This window comes from Carcharhinus amblyrhynchos, chromosome 12 (genome assembly GCF_965287045.1).
Source record: "Carcharhinus amblyrhynchos chromosome 12, sCarAmb.v2.hapA, whole genome shotgun sequence".
NCBI classification, from domain to species: domain Eukaryota; kingdom Metazoa; phylum Chordata; class Chondrichthyes; order Carcharhiniformes; family Carcharhinidae; genus Carcharhinus; species Carcharhinus amblyrhynchos.
Window position 1 is genome coordinate 56,053,217 of NC_137335.1, and position 17,010 is coordinate 56,070,226.

The 17,010-nt window shown below is 41.1% G+C and overlaps 2 protein-coding genes across 4 annotated transcripts in view; both read left to right on the plus strand.

Moving 5' to 3' along the window:
• The window catches only part of mark1 (MAP/microtubule affinity-regulating kinase 1), a 175,545-nt gene extending 173,815 nt beyond the window's left edge, over positions 1 to 1,730 (plus strand). For all 3 annotated transcript variants that reach the window (XM_080200554.1, XM_080200556.1, XM_080200555.1), the window contains one exon: positions 27 to 1,730. In XM_080200554.1, coding sequence (XP_080056680.1) covers positions 27 to 381 — 355 coding nt within the window. In that variant the 3' untranslated portion in view covers positions 382 to 1,730. The remainder of the gene's footprint in view (positions 1 to 26) is intronic.
• Positions 1,731 to 12,372: 10,642 nt separating this feature from the next.
• On the plus strand, positions 12,373 to 16,965 carry mrpl57 (mitochondrial ribosomal protein L57). The gene is made up of 2 exons (XM_080200559.1): positions 12,373 to 12,455; positions 15,603 to 16,965. Exon 2 carries the CDS (start codon positions 15,619 to 15,621, stop codon positions 15,928 to 15,930), a length of 312 nt encoding a protein of 103 aa, XP_080056685.1. The 5' UTR covers positions 12,373 to 12,455; positions 15,603 to 15,618; the 3' UTR covers positions 15,931 to 16,965.
• The last annotated feature ends 45 nt before the right edge of the window (positions 16,966 to 17,010 follow it).

Below are 17,010 nucleotides of genomic sequence, written 5' to 3' on the forward strand. Positions count from 1 at the left end.
ACTGCATAGACTTTCTCTATTTTCAGAAGTATGTCAGGAGAAGCAAAGGACAGAGAAAGGGATGACTACAAAGATGCAAAGCCAAGGTCTTTGAGGTTCACATGGAGCATGAAGACTACTAGTTCGATGGATCCCAATGATATGATGCGAGAGATCCGAAAGGTGCTGGACGCTAATAACTGTGACTATGAGCAAAGGGAAAGGTTCCTCTTGTTCTGTGTTCATGGGGACGCTCGGCAAGACAACTTGGTCCAGTGGGAAATGGAGGTCTGCAAGCTGCCACGTTTGTCTCTAAATGGTGTTCGCTTTAAGCGAATATCTGGGACATCTATAGCATTCAAGAACATTGCATCCAAAATTGCAAATGAGCTGAAGTTGTAAAGAGAAACTGTAATTATGGGATCAGGGAAGTTTTTTGTGTGATGTACAGTTCACTCTTGAATGTACTGGTATTATTGCTAATGTGCGTGAGATTGGCCACTGACCCCACTTCCTCATACCCAAATAAATTAAACGGTTAGAAATTTCCGTCGCAATAAGGTTATATACATTGTGATTCTAAATTGTAAAACCCAGGTCTGTATGGCTTATTGTGAATTAGCTTTAAAGAATTGTGATCTTACTTCCACATGTACAGGTAAGTATATTGAGCATTGTCACAGCTTATGTTCATATAGTTGTACAATAAAGAATAATACCTAACATCTGCAGGTATTGTATAGCTGTGTCCTGATTTATGTACAGAAATGCCCATATTAATGTTCCAAGAAGTGTATTTGAGCTTTTGAAGTTCTTTAACACTAACTACATCTCTGGGTGTTAGATAAGATTTTTGACTTCATTGTTATTGGAATTAAATCTTCCCTTTTCCCTAACTCCGCCAAAAAAAGCCATTCTGATCTTTCAGATGTGTTGCCTAGGTGCCCAGTGCTCTTCCCTCCATACTATAATATTTTCATTGATAGCACAAAACAGCTTTTGGGGAAATTGTCTCAGGAATTGACATTCATCTTTGAGGAAGATGGCCCTTTTTTTTTCCTTTAGTGCTGTATGGAGCTACACATATCTACCAAGTTCATTTTCCAACTTGTATAATAAAATGGTAATGCTCACATGTTAAGTGGTTGTATGATTTCCTATCCCATTGTAATCACCTGTGCTGAATAGTTTACCAGATTTCTTGTATTTATTCCAGGACAATATACCTGTAATGTGCAGCATTTTAATTATAGGCCTTCACCAATTAAAGGAGTTTTTTCCTTTATAACTAGTGATGTACTATGTAAAAACCACTAGTACTGGTACATTTAATACTGTTTTGTACCAAATTAACCATGTAGGTTAATTGTGCAATTGTATTTTATGTTGTAATTATTGTAATATTAGCATTTGACCCTGCCTGCACTCTTGTGGAGATTTAGAAAAATAATCAAAATCTGTCAATGTAGATGCTGTGATCAGACCTGGATTATCAGAAGGTGAACTAAATCTTTGTATGATTGCATAAACATACAGCAGCATATGATTGAAGCTTTAGATTGTAAATATTCTGTGATGTAGCTTCTTTCCTTTGGCGGTTGTGTTTCAGAATGACGTTGATTTTGTTGCCTTAGGAGATGCTTGGAAAGTTGTACTTGCCCCTCCCCCTTGATGTTAATTGAGAGGAGTTCAGTGCAAGGTACATAGGTACATTTTCACTGGTGCACAATATTAAAACAAACTTGAAATGATCTGAACATGGCATAAGTTTTATTTCATTTTTTTAACCCTTAAGAGAAAATACTTCAGGTCATTTGATTTCAATGCAAGATAGCATAAAGCTGTTACCTTATAATTTTTAAATTTCCTGTTGCTTTTATGCTGATTTTCTTCTTTACAATTTGTTTTGGTGTACAAGAGATGTGAAAAATGTATTTGTATTTATTTTCATGAAAATATTCTCAAAGAAACATCCTACACCTTTGATGTGAACAGTGAAAGCAAATTTATAGCAGTAAGCAACAGACGTGACAAGAAGACTTTGGAAAAAAACACACCCACCCTAATATAGTGTGACCGAGGAGCCACAGGTTTTGTAGTGCAACAATGTTTGCAGGTCATGCTACAGGTCACAGCTATCCTGAAAGAACAAAAAGAATTGATGGCAAGAATCATTTTTCTTTGTACCAGGTAATGTGGAATTTTGTTGGCTATGTTGTTTACTATGCAACAGGTCTTATTTTATGTTTAAAAAAATCAATGTTTACTTTCAATACATTCACTGGTGTGTGTGAAATAATTTAAGATTATCCCAGTTAAAGAGGCTATCTTCTTGTTGCTAACATTAAAGATGGTTAAAATAAAACCATACATCAATATATTTCTTGCACTATGTTCTATTTCTAATTAGACATCAGAAATTCCACTCCTATTTTCTTAAACTGTCTGAGACTGAACCAGACTGACAATTTTGCTGAGCTGAGCCAATACCATCTATCGACTCCTCCGTGATATTGACCATCTTCACCCTTGCCTTAGTCAACCCTGCTAAAACACTCATCCGTAGTCTGATTAATCTCCAGACACAATTGTACTAGTTCTCTCCCACCCAGTCTCCCATCTGCCACCCTCTGTCAACTGCAACTCATCTAAAACTCAATGAACAAGGATACAAGAAAACAAATTCTATTCACCTATCAGCCCTGTGCTTGCTAGCCAACATAGGATCCCAGTCCACAAATGCATACTTTTAAATACTAATCCTTGTGTTCAAATCCCTCCATAGCCTCTTAGAATTCCTATGGCGCAGAAGAAGACTATTCAGCCCGTTAAGTCTACAACAAATCTCTGACAGCATTTTTCCAGGCCCTATCCCTGTAATCCCATATTTTGCCCTGCTGATCCCACTAATCTGTGCGGTTTGGGAGGAAACCAGAGCACCTGGAGGAAACACACACAGATACAGGGAGAACGTGCAAATGTCACACAGTCACCCAAGGCTGGAATTGAACCTGTGTACCAGGCCCTCTGAGTCAGCAATGCTAATCATTGTGCCACTGTGCCTCACCACTCCTCATCTCTAACCTTGTGTTCCTCCAACTCTGGCCTCTTGTGCTTCCTCAATTTCCTCCAACCCAAATACTGGTGGTGTTGCCATCAGCTATTTATATGTTAAACTGATGAATGTCCTCCCTAAGCCACTCCATCTCATCTCCTTTAAGATTTTCATTAAAACAGTTTTTCTAACCATGGTTTCAGACATCTGTCCCAATATGTCATGGCTTGATGCCACATTCTGTCTGACAACACTTCTGTGAAGCACTTTGGGACATTTTGCTATGTGAAAGATAATATGAAAATGCAGGTATCAAAAATCTCTAGCAGCACTGTGGGTATACCTACATTACGTGGACTGCAGTGGTTTAAAAAGGCAGCTCATCACCTTCACATGAGTAATTAAGGGTGGACAATAAATGCTGGCCTAGCCAATGACACCCACATTCCATGAATGAATAAAAATAAAGGGTACTTGTTGTGAGCTGCTTCATTTTGGTTCATATGCAACACAGATCATTGTCACATTAACATCGCAGCATTACAGTAATCCAAATGTACAGAAAAATCATTTTGTTTTCAGTCAATTGAATACAATCATTCATGTGAATTGGGATACCTATATTTTCTTGCTGGACTTCTATCATCTAATATTCACGTGAAGCACACAGACTTCCATAGCTCCCTTAAATAAGCTTCCTCACACTCCAATTCCTGTAAGGTGATTATTCTACCCTCCCACTTTCTCCAGCTCTGTATTCAGACATTGCAACTTTCCATACTAATTTTTCCAAATATGTCCTTCCAAGATGTCTTCCAACATGGGGGATCCCACCCCTGCCCTCCTCCATGTCCAATCTATTGCACACACTTTTGCTTCCACCCCTTCCCCTCCCTCCCAGAATTGTGAGAGGATTCGTCAGGTCCTAGCCTTTTACCCCACAAGCTTCCATTTTCAGCAGTTCACCTTCTGCCACTTTCATTGTGATGCCACCAGCAATTGCAGCTTGCCCCTGTCCCTGACACCGCCCCCCCCCCCCCCCCCCCGCCGCCGCCGCCGCCGCACCCCAACGCCTTCAGCATTCCAAAAAGATCATTTGCCCCAGAACATGCTGGGCAGAGTTTAATGCGTTGGACGGGACTGTAAAATGCAGCAAGCCATTCAAAACTCCATTGACTTCGGCAGGAGCGGAAGATCCTGCCAATCAGAGGGGCTGTAAAACTCCACCCCGACTCCTCAGTCAACCTTTTTGAAACCTTCCCTTTTGTTCTTCCTGCTCCCTCACACCTGCCACTGGCTCAACATTTTTATCCTTCCACTGTTCTGATGAAAGCACATCAACCTGAAACCTTAACTTTCTTTCTCTCCACAGATTTGCCTGACCTGAATATTTCCAGATTTTCCTGTTTTTATTTCAGATTTTTAGTATTTGCAGTATTTTGTATCTTGTCCCCAAATAGATGCATCAGCATGTAATCAAGAAGGCTAATGGAATATAACGAGAGGAATTGAACATAAAAATAAGGATGTTATTCTTCAGTTATATAGGACATTAGTGAACCTGCATCTCAAATAATGTGTGCAGTTTTGGTCTCATTTAAGGAAGGAGGTAAATGCATTGGAGGTGGTTCAGGAGGAGATTTACTCGATTGATATCTGGAATGTGCAGGTTATGAAGAAAGGTGGGATAGGCTGGGTATGTTTCCACTGGAGTTTAGAAGTGCGAGGGGTGATTTGATTGAAGTAAGAAAGATCCTGAATGGCCTTGACAAGGTGGACATGAAAAGAATGTTTCCTTTTGTAGGTGAGTTCAGAACCAGGAGCACTGTTTTAAAATTAGGGTCATTCTTATAGAACAGAGATTGGGAGAATTTTTTTCTGAGGATGGTGTGACTTTGGAATTCTTTGTCTCAGAAGGCAGGTTACTTAATATGTGTTAATGCAGAAGTAAATAGATTCTTGGGCAAGGGAATCAAAGGATATCGGGGGAGGTGAAACTCCACATAAACAGATCAGCCATGATCTTATTGAATGGCGGAGCACAATCAAAGGGCCGAATGGCCCACTTTTCCTATTTCGTATGCTGGCCTGTAAAGATCTAGGTTGACTAGGCAAAGGATTTTAAATGTTATACAAACAGAAAATGCTGGACATATTCAGGAGATCAGGTAGCATCTGTGAAGGGAGAAACAACGTTAGCATCTCAGGTTAATTTTCTCTCATTCAAATTGGAAAATGTAAAGCTAGTACAGTGGAGGAATAGGAATAAAGCACAAAAGGGAAGATAGAGTAAATTATTAAAGGGGTGATGGCGCAAGGCACATGGGGGTTGTGAATGATTCAAATAAACACAAGATAGGTCCAGTAAAAATGTAAATAAGGACAGAAGGATCATTACCAACAACAGTTGACTGAAAAACTGAGGGCAGTGGTTATGATCTGAAATCACTGAACTCATACACAAGGCAGTAGAGTGCCTGCTCAAAATAGATGCTAATCCTCAAGCTTATATTGCACTTCATTGGAAAAATGTAGGAAGTTGGAATGTTAGGAGAATTGAAATGATATGACTAGAAGCTCAATCACCCTTGTGGATTGAATGCAAATGTTCTGCAAAGTCACCATCCAATCTGTATTTGGTCTCCCAGATAAAGGAGATCACATCATGAGCAGTGACAATATACTAAAATTGAAAGTACAAGTAAATTGTTCCCTTGCTGGAAAGGTGTGCTAGGCAATGAGAATGGAGATGGGAAGGCACCTTTTTACACCTGTGGTTGCATGGGAAGCTGCAATGGGAAGAGGTGAGATTCCTGGGTGATCAAATCGATCAGGTGTTGCAAACAAATGCTGAAAAGGAAGAGGAAGGTGCATATGGTGGTGGCATCATATCAGAGGTATTGGAGGATCTGCTGAATGTGAAGGCTGGTGGAGTGGAAACTGAGGTTAAGGGGAACACTTATTGTTGTGGGATGGAAAGGGTGAGAGTAGAAGTGCAGAAGATGGGATGGACAAGGTTGAGAACCTTCAACCATGCTGGAGAGAATTCCTGGGTTAAAAAAAGGAAAACACCACATCAGGGCAGTGGAATGGATGGTCACCACCAAAATAGTTTGGACAGAGAATTTGGGAGAATGGTTAAGGGTTCTTACAGAAACTAAAATTATTGGAGATAGTGGTAGTAGGCCAACAACTCTTTACACCTGCTCTGCTATTTAATAAGATCATGACTAATTGGAATTTGGCCTTCACTCCACTTTCCTGCTTGATGCTGCCACTCTCCAACCTCCTTGTAGATTGAAAAACTAAGACAGCCTTGAATATATTCAATGAAATGACCTCCACACTCTTTGGGGAAGAGAATTCCAAAGATTGACAACCTTGAGAGAAGAAAAATGGGGGTCCTTTGTTCTTTCAAATGGTGATCCCCTGGTTCTAGATTCCCCAAGTAGAAATATCTTCCCATCATCTACCCCTCGAGCATCCTAAGAATCTACCATGTTTTGCTGACTTCAGTTGTTTCTTTCAGAGAGTTGTTAGCCTTTGGAATTTTCTTCCAAAGAGAGCAATGGAGACTGGGTCATTGAGTATATTCAAGGCTGGGTTAGATAGATTCTAAGATGATGAGGGACAAGCAGCAAAGTGAAGTTAAGGCCACAATCTGATTAGCTGTAATACTGAATGGAGGAGCAGTTTTAATGGGCCAAATGACCTACACCTCCTATTCTTATGATCTGTCAAACCTCCTCAGAATCATAGGCTTTCTACATTGCAGGAGGAGGCCATTCAGCCCATTGAATCTGCAGTGACTCTGACAGAGTATCTTACCATTCATCTAACCTACATATCTTTTGGACTGTGGAGGAAACCCATGAAGACATGGGGAGAACGAGCAAACTCCATACAGTCACCCAAGGCTGGAATTGACCTGGATCCCTGGCACTATGAGGCAGCACTATTAATCACTCTGCTGCCCATGATTTAATATATTTCAATAAGATCATCTCTCATTCTTCTGAACCTCAACAGGTATAGCACCAACCTGCTCAACCTTTCTCTATAAAACAAACTCTGCATCCTAAAAATAACCCTAGTGAACCTTCAATGCACTGCTTTCACTGCAAGGACTACCTCCATAAGTCAGGAGGCAAACTGTAAACAATACTCTAGTCTCACCAATGCCCTTAGTTGTAGCAACACTTTGTATTTTTAAATTCTATCCCTCTTGCAATAAAGACCAACTATCTATTTGTCTTCCTAATTACTTGCTATATTGCATGGCAACCTTCTTGTGATTCATCTGCAAGGACACTCAAATCACTCCTTACCACAGCATTCTGCAGTCTCTTTTATTCATCTATGGGATGTGAGCTTCACTGGCTAGGCTAATATTCATTGTCCGTCCATAATTGTCTTTGAGAAGATGGTGGTGAATTGCCTTCTTGAACCATGGCAATTCATGTGGTTCAAGTACACCCACAATGCTGTTAGGGAGTTCCAAGATTTTGACTCAGCGACAGTGAAGAAATAGTGATACATTCACTCAAAGGGTGGTGAATCTCTGGAATTCTCTGCCTGTTGAAGTGGTGGAGGCTACCTCCCTAAATATTTTTAAGACGCGGGTTGATGGGTTTTTGATAAGAGAGGGGATTAAGGGTTATGGGGAGAGGGCGGGAATGTGGAACTGAGCCACGACAGATCAGCCATGATCTTATTGAATGGCAGGGCAGGCTCAAAGGGCTAGATGGCCTACTCCTGCTCCTATTTCTTATGTTCTTATCTCCAAGTCAGGATGATGAGCTTGGAGGGGTACATATAGTTGGTAGTGTTCCCATGTGCCTGCTGCATTTTATCCTTCTAGATGGCAGTGGCTGTGGGTTTGGAAGGTGTAGCCTAGAGTCTTAAGGAAAAGTGCATCTTGTATATGGTACACACTGCTGTTACTGTGCATCAGTGATGGAGGGAGTGAATGTGGAAGAGATGCTAATCAAGTGGACTGCTTTGTCCTGGATGGTGTCAAGCTTCTTGAGTGTTGTTGGAGCTGCACTCATCCAAGCAAGTGGAGAGAATTCCCTCCCATTCCTTTTTTTCTAGTTTGTGGGCAGGCTTTGGGGAGTCAGGAGGGGAATTAATCACCACAGGATTCCTACCCTTTGACCTGACTTCTAGCCACAATATTTATATAGCGAGTTCAATTCTGTTTCTAGTCAATGGCATATCTCAGGATGTTGATGGTGGTGAATTCAGCAATTGGTAATACCTTGAATGTCAAAGGACAGTGGTTAGATTCTCTCATGTTGGAGATAGTCATTTCCTGGCATTTGTGTTGTGCAAATGTTAGTTGCCACTTGTCAGCCCAAACCTGGATATTGTCCAGATTGTGCTGAACTTGGACATGGACTGCTTCGGTATTTGAGGAGTTGCGAATGCTGTTGAATCTTGTGCAATCATCAGTGAACCTCTCTTATGATGCCGAATGCCCGTGACCGCTGAAGTGGTCCCCAACAGGGAGTACTCTTGCCTGGTGATTGGTGTTCGTTCATCTGTTGTCGTAGCATCTGCATGGTCTCCCCAATGTACCATGCCTCGGGGCATCCTTTCCTGCAGCGTATCAGATAGACAATGTTGGCTGATTTGCAGGAGTATGCACCCTATACCTGGTGGATGGTATTCTCGCGTGAAATGATGGCATCCGTGTCGATGATCCGGCACATCTTGCAGAGGTTGCTGTGGCAGGGTTGTGTGGTGTCATGGTCACTGTTCTCCTGAAGGCTGGGTAGTTTGCTGTGGACAATGGTCTGTTCGAGGTTGTGCAGTTATTTGAATGCAAGAAGTGGGGGTGTGGGAACGGCCTTGACGAGATGTTCGTCTTCATCAACGACATGTTGAAGGCTCCGCAGATGTCGTAGCTTCTCCGCTTCAGGGAAGTACTGGACAACGAAGGGTGCTCTGTCCACTGTGTCCTGTGTTTGTCTTCTGAGGATGTCAGTGTGGTTTTTTGCTGTGGCGCATCAGAACTGTCAATTGATGACTTGAGCACCATATCCTGTTCTTCTGAGGGCATCTTTCAGTGTCTGGAGGTGTCTGTTGCGATCCTCCTCATCTGAGCAGATCCTGTATATGCAGAGGGCTTGTCCAATGGCTTAACATATTTAGGGTGGAAGCTGGAGAAATGGAGCATCATAAGGTTATCCATGGGCTTGCTGTACAGTGAAGTGCTGAGATGACTGTCCTTATGGACATATGTGTCCAAGAATGCAACTGATTCTGGCGAGTAGTCATGGTGAGTCTGATGGTGGAATAGAACTTGCTGATGTCATCATGTAGTTGTTTCAGTGATTGTTCACCATGAGTACAAAGGAAGAAAATATCATCGATGTAACTAGTTGTTCTTTGTAGTGTATAGCATCAGTTGAACGTTGTCTGTGGTGAAGAGGTCTTGTTCAAACCTGTGTATGAAGATGTTGGCATATTGAGGTGCAAATTTGGTCCCCATGTCTGTTCCGTGTGTCTGGATGAAGAACTGGGTGTTGAAGATGAAGACATTGTGGTCCAGGATGAAGTGGATGAGTTGTAAAATTGCATCTGGAAACTGACAGTTTTCGGCATTGAGTACGGAAGCAGTTGCAGCAATGCCATCATCGTGGGGGATGCTGGTGTAGAATGCCAAGACATCCATTGTGATGAGGAGTGCTCCTGGTTCAACTGCTCCATGTGTGCAGAGTTTCTATAGGAAGTCCATCTCTTGACCCATTCACAAAACATCCCGGAAACACCTGAAAATTCAACTGGCTCTGTCTCAGAAAGGAACTCATTTATATTCACTGCTCAAGATAAGGTTTCTACACTGTGGAGACCAAATACACTGTATTGTTTTATGTTAATAGAGCCCCCTTTCAATGGTTAGTAATAGCAAATTAGTGCAGGTGAATTGATTGGTGCAAATTTACCATTTTTAAACTTGAATGTGCCAATAATATTTTTCACTGTTGGTTCAAGATATTCTCAAGCATATGTCATTGTTAATTCAAGATATCCTCATTTGTACGTGGGATTGTTGTTTGCGGTGCTTGAGGTTGAAGTATTTTGGATGCTGCTGTCCAGATATTGCATAGGGCCAGGTCACAAACTAATGCTGGTTGTACAATAGGAACAACTAAGTCATGTGCAACTGTCTGACACTTTACAAGGCCTGGTTGTAAAGTGTACCATACTGAAATGTGAACTTTCAATACGCTTTATTAAGACAGAGTACAAAGGCCAACAAGTTTTGCTAAAAACTTATTTCAAACACATTGCCCTACTGTTCCAAATTCTGGACACCTGACAAATGTGAGGGGGTGAGATAACAATGGGTCCAGAAACAGGAGAAGAACCATGGCCGTAGATTTCAGTGCCTGGCTCTATCCGCAACCCAGCATAACTGTTGGGGACAACCATCCTCCACTTAGCTGGCTTGCTATGCTTCAATTTTTCAGGTGACGGCCTTTTAATTAGTATGAGATGGGACTTCCATTTGTCTCCAGGAAGAAGTCCTGTCTTATAGAACTGCTGGTCAACTGGAGGCCAATAGCTTTGCACATGAGCGGTGCCAGAAGCAATGGCAGATGTGGGTACAGCCGCAGACCAAGGAGGGAGAAATTCACTTCCACAAGTATTTTTGTGGGGCTGGTCTAACAGACCCCAGCAAGGGGACATGTTGGACAGGAAGAATGGGAGGGTCAATGTAAGAATTGAGAGGAACCTCGCCCTTTAAATTGCCAACAAGGTTAAACCTTCTAGGTTGCACACTGAGTTTCGGCCCCTCGCGCTGCCTATTAAATCAGAGTGGCAACGGGCTGCAACCCTTAACTAGGCACTAACTGACCAACCTTTTCAAGTCCGGAATCAACCTAGTGAATTTCCTCTGTACCCTCTCCAGTGCCAGTATATTCTTTCTCAAGTAAGGAGATCAAAACCATACACAGTACTCCAGCTGTAACTTAACCTCATTGTTTTTAAACACCATTCCTCTAGCAACGAAGGACAAAATTCCATTTGCCTTTGTAATTACCTGCTGCACCTCAAACTAACTCCTTGAGATCCCTGCAAAAGGACAACCAAGTCCCTCTGCACAGCAGCATGCTGCAATTTTTTTACCATTTAAATAATAATCCATTTTGCTGTTATTCCTACCAAAATGGATGACCTCACAATTATCAGACCGTTGCCCACTCACTTAAACTATCTATATCTCTTTGTAGAATTTCAGCATCCTTTGCACACTTTACTCTGCCATCCATCTTAGTGTCATCTGTGAATTTTGACACGGTACAGTTGCTCCCCAACTCCAAATCACCTATGTAAATCATAAAAATTGCAGTCCTAACACTGATCCCTGAGGCATACCACTAGTCACTGATCCCCAATCTGAAAAACACCCATTTACCCCCACTTTTACAGGTGCACCACAGAAAGCATTCTTTCTGGTTATACCATAGCTTGGTATGGCTGCTACTCTGCCCAAGACTGCAAGAAACTACAAAAGGTTGTGAATATAGCTCAATGCATCATGCAAACCAGCCTCCCATCCACCAACTCTGTCTACATTTCCCACTACCTTGGAAAAGCAGCCAGCACAATTAGGGAACCCATGCATCCTGGACGTTCTCTCCGCCACCTTCTTCCATTGGGGAAAAAAGATACAAAAGTCTGAGGTTATGTATCAACTGACTCAAGAACAGCTTCCTCCCTACTGCTGTCAGATTTTTGAATGGCCTTACCTTGCACTAAGTTGATCTTTTTCTACACCCTAGCTATGACTGTAATACTACATTCTACTTTCCTTCTCTATGTATCGTATGCTTTGTCTGTATAGCATACAAGAAACAAGACTTTTCACTGTATACTAATACATGTAGCAATAATAAATCAAATCAAAAGGTGTGCCGTGATGAGGGGGCATAGGATTATTAGGAGATGATGGGAGACGGACGGGTGAGGGGTGGTTCAGGCTGTGTGAGCGGCAGTATTTAGGCCAGTTGTACAGAAAACGTGTGGTGGGGAGATCTTGTTCCTCTAGCTGGCCCGGGCTGGGCTCACGCTACCTGCAAACATCACCACAGAGGCCTGATACAAGCGCGGATTATATTGACGCCCGTCTCCCTATGCGGCTGGGCCTTTCAGTGACTTCACTCCTCCCCATTCCGGTCCCGGGGCCTCTCCGCCTGAAACAACCCAGCCGCAGCCTCCTCTCCGTCACCCATAGCAACCAATCAGACAGAACCACCAATCAGAGTGTAGATTGCTGGAGACAGCCAATGGTATTGTCGTTTGCTGGTGCCGTCTGCGGGGGGGGGGCGAGGGCCAATCGGATGACGGGTTATTCCGAGGTGGTTTATGGTTCCAAGGCGCTGAGGAGAGGACAGATAGAGAACGTCCGGTAAGTAAGTAAGTAAGTAAGTGAGTGAGTGAGTGAGAGAGAAGGAGAAAAGGTGAGTGAGTGAGTGAATGAATGAATGAAGGAGGGGGAAAGAGAGGGAAAGGATTCTGTAGTTCCTGTCACAGAAACGGGGGCGGTTATAAGCTTTGACGATGGGTCATCCAGCTCGAAACGTTGGCCCTATTCTCCACAGATGCAGGCAGACTTGCTGAGATTTTCCAGCATTTGCTGTTTTTGTTTCAGATTCCAACGTTCACAGTAATTGGCTTTTATATTATGTAAACTTTCTGCCTCAGGTGAGCAACTGCTGCTGCAATTTTTGCTGGACCCAGGTGCTGCCTTGCTAGCCCCCAGCCCTTCCCATGTTGTTGCATATTCTAAATGCCTGCAGTTGGATGCTCACTTTCCTGCAGTCTATTCATCTGCAAGGGAAAAGGTTGTGTAATGGGAACTTGTAGTGGAAAATATATCTGAAAAAGTAAGCAAGTGTAGGGGAACACCTAGACATTAGTGATCAAAGTAAAATAAGACTCAAAATAATGGTTCAGGATTATATTAGTAAAGGGAGGAGCAAAGAATTGGGGAGTGGGGAAACTGAGGGACTGCATTAAATTTCCCCAATGGTAATTGAAATAAAGTAGAACAGCAAATATATTTTGAAAGATATAGTTCTGAAGAAATATATTCTGCTTAAACAGAGCCACCTAACCAATGAGTTAGTGAAACGGTCAAGTCTAGTCAAGTCAATATTGAAACTAAAGGAAAATCACGTACACAATAAATGAAAGGATATCAAAGAAACAAAAGAAAGTCATGAAAGCATAAATAAATTTCAGAATTAAATTAGCAAGGAGTTCTACAGATGTATAGTAGAGTCTTGACTGTGAACAAAGCAAATGAGTTAGGACAAGTGACAGAATGGATAGCAAGCTGGCTACAAGCTAGAAAACAGTAGGGGGTAAGGGCAATTACTTAGGCTGGCAAAAGGTGGGAAGTGTTGTTCCACAAGGACCACTGCAGTTTACAGTTTACATCAATTATTTGGATTCTGGAATCAGAAACAATTTTAAAGATTGTGGGCAAAGTTGGATATATTTCATTCTGAGGAACAATGTGACAAAAAACAAGAAACTATTAATATGTCTGCACAGCATGATCACTTAATGAGCAAATTCATTTCAATATGGGTAAGTGAGGTGGTGCAGTTTGGTGAGAAAAATAACAAAGCCTCATACTGTTTGAATAGCAATGTCTAAATGGAGCAGAGGAGCAAAGGAATCTAGGAGTACAGATATACAAATCATGAAAAGCAGCAACACAGGTTAAGACCATTAAAGAAAATATATAAGCACTTGGGTTCATTTCTGAAAAGTCACAATTGAAAGACAGTGATTATCACACTTTTATAGGACTGTGGTTAGATCACATTTGAAATACTATAGTTAATTTTGGTCACCATATTATAAAAATGACAGTTATTGGAGAAAGTCTAAAACCAATTCACAAAGACAGTACCAGAACTTAGCGAGGAAAAGCTGGGCACTCTTGAGAAGAGAGAAAATTGTGTTGTTACAGAGCTCTTTCTAATTTTGGTGGGATAGATGAAAAGAAAATGTTTCCTATTGTGGGGAGTCCAAGACAGTTCATAAGAAACCTTACTCAGAGTAAGTATATGAAATGTGCTGCCCCATGGAGTTGTTAAGGCAAACACATCAATACATTTAAAATAAAGGTAAATCAGCACATATTGTGGAAGTCACTGATTTTTGCCCCCACCATTGACCCCCTCCTCTTCCAGATATCAGCACCCCAGCTAATAATTTGTGCACAGTCAGACCAAAACCTCATGATCAAAGTTCAGAACTTGCATCCTATTGATTCATTTCTGTCACTGCAACGTTGTGTGCCCTGTGCCTACCTCAGCCCCAAAGAAAAATCTTAACTCTGTTTATCTCTCCATAGTTGCTGCCAGACCTGCTTAGTCTTTCCAGCATTTTCTGTTTTTGTTTTAGCTGTTCTGTTGCTCAGCCACTTATCTATTCTGCTGTCATCTCTGGATTTAGTTTCTCGAATGTGCTCCTCAGTGAGATGCAATCTGCTCTTGATAATTGATCAACTTTTTTGGAAGAAAATATCTACTAATTCAAATTGAGCAACTGGAATAAGTCAGTAATCGAGACATTTTTAGTGTGATTTGTATTAAAATTATCTAGTAACTTAAATTAAATTTAAATAATTGTAAGGTTTTAACACTATTGAAAATTCTTTTGGCTGTCTAAAATGTTTTAGAGCTAATGAAGAACTTTTCGAAGTGTATTCATTATTGTAGGAAATGCAAAAACAATTTACACCCAGCAAGCTTCCAGAAACAGCAGTGTAATAATGACCAGATCATCTGTTTCTCTATTGTTGATTGAGGGATAAATATTGGCCAGGATACTGGGGAGAGTTGCCCTATACTTCAGATAATGCTGTGGAATCTTCAGCTCTTTCTAAGAGGGCAAATGGGGAGTCATTTTACACCTCTCCTACACATGTTGCAGCACCCTCTGTCGGCCTTGATTATAATGCTCAAATTTCTGGTGTTGCACTTGAACCCCCAATCTACCACCTCAGAAAAGAGCGCCATCAATTGATAGCAAGATCTAACAGGGGGACGATAACAGTAAGTTTAAATTTGGTTGGAGCCAATACTGGCAGATGATTAGAACTTGCTGTTGCCTAGGGTAGGGGTGACAGAGTTTTGGAGAAGCTGAAGTTTATGGAAAGTGAAAGGGGAGTTGGCCAGAAGAGCATTCGAATAGTAGAGTTTGGAGACATGAAGCATATAAATAAGGATTTCACTGCAGTTTTTGTGGTGGAAAACAAAAGGCCTTATATAATTGCAAGATTGTTCTTCCTTGTGGCACTTTGCCAGAATACAGTGGGTTTTTTTCCCCCAGCTGTTCAGATTTGACAGGTTGGCTGTCTCTATAACAGATTAAATGTGAACCTCAAGTGCATCATTTTCTACTTTTTTTCAGTCATTTTAAAATCCCCATTGTATACAAGAATATATTTAATTTTTAATGTTTTACCACATTGTTCATTGTAAATTAATTTTAAGTAAATTGCAGATTCCAACTGTTGTTTACTTTTTCTTTCTAGGTAAAGTTGTAGCAAAATGTTTCTTACGGCATTTTTGTTTCGGAAAGGAATTCCAGGCAAGCAGTGGATAGGAAAGTACAGACGCCCTAGACAAATTACCTGGCAGATGATGCGTAACGTAGTTAAAAGACTGGAAATCGAAAGGGAGACAGAGTACTGGCTGAGCCGTCCATGGATGACTGTGGAACAAGAAAGAGGCCACGCTGCACAACGCAGAGCTGAGCGTTGGCAAGCCTTCAAAGCTGCCAAATCTGCAAACTTCCCTGAATCCAAGTATATCGAAGAGCATTTAAACCACCTAAATGTAACCAAAAAATGGGGCGCGTGAAAAAATTGACAGAAGAAGCCTTGTTTAATTGTGATGCCAGGTACAATGAGGGGGTTTAAAAAGCACCTCCTAATAGTTATTGTGAACTCAAATTTTATGACCTGATGATTGATAAAGATGAGACTTAAATTTCTATTTGTCCTTCATTTCCACTGTCCCTTCTGACAGTTGTATATCTATTAATAATTATGTTATTTAAATGTGCCAGAAAACTTGTATTTAAAAAAAAAAATATGGCACTTTTTTTGGTACATAATTTCATACTTCTGTTCATATTGACTGGACACTTGAGGATTGGAACTTTTGACATGCATTTCAAATACAATTTTTGAAGCTACTTGTTCTTTAAGCTCTTGGTTTGTTAAAAAGAGGAAAAGAAGGGGAAATTTGAGGATTTCATGTTCATTCCCCTTCCTGCTCCTCAACCCACTTGTGCCATATCAAATTTATACCGCCAGGAATTTCCCATGTTCAATCTGCAGACTGTATGAAGGCAAGTGTTAAACCAAGGTAGTGGTAAGGGTGTAAAAATGGCTTTAGCATGCCTGGTATATAGAAAACTGGCCAGTGTTTCTGCTTTGGGTAACTATGCAGCAACCCTTGCTGGAAATGTTGATGTTTGGCGAAGATGGAATGAGCCTACAGTTGAATAATTTGCTGCATTTAATTGCCAAGGGACACGCGCATAAATAATGCTCACATAGGCATGGTTCATAAGGTTATTCAAAAAGGAATTATTTCTTTCAAAAGTAAATTAGGAAAAGCATTCCCAAAGCTGAATGCTTTGATTTGATTTATTATTGTCACATGTATTAATATACAGTGAAAAATATTGTTTCTTGCGTGCTATACAGACAAAACATACCATTCATAGAGAAGGAAGCAGGAGAATGCAGAACATAGTGTTACAGTCATAGCTAGGGTGTAGAGAAGGATCAGCTTAATGCTAAGTAAGTCCATTCAAAAGTCTGATAGCAGCAGGAAAGAAGCTGTTCTTGAATCAGTTGGTATGTGATCTCAGACTTTTATATCTTTTTGCATCTTAATGCTGGTCTTAGCATAGAAAAGGCAAAAGTATTG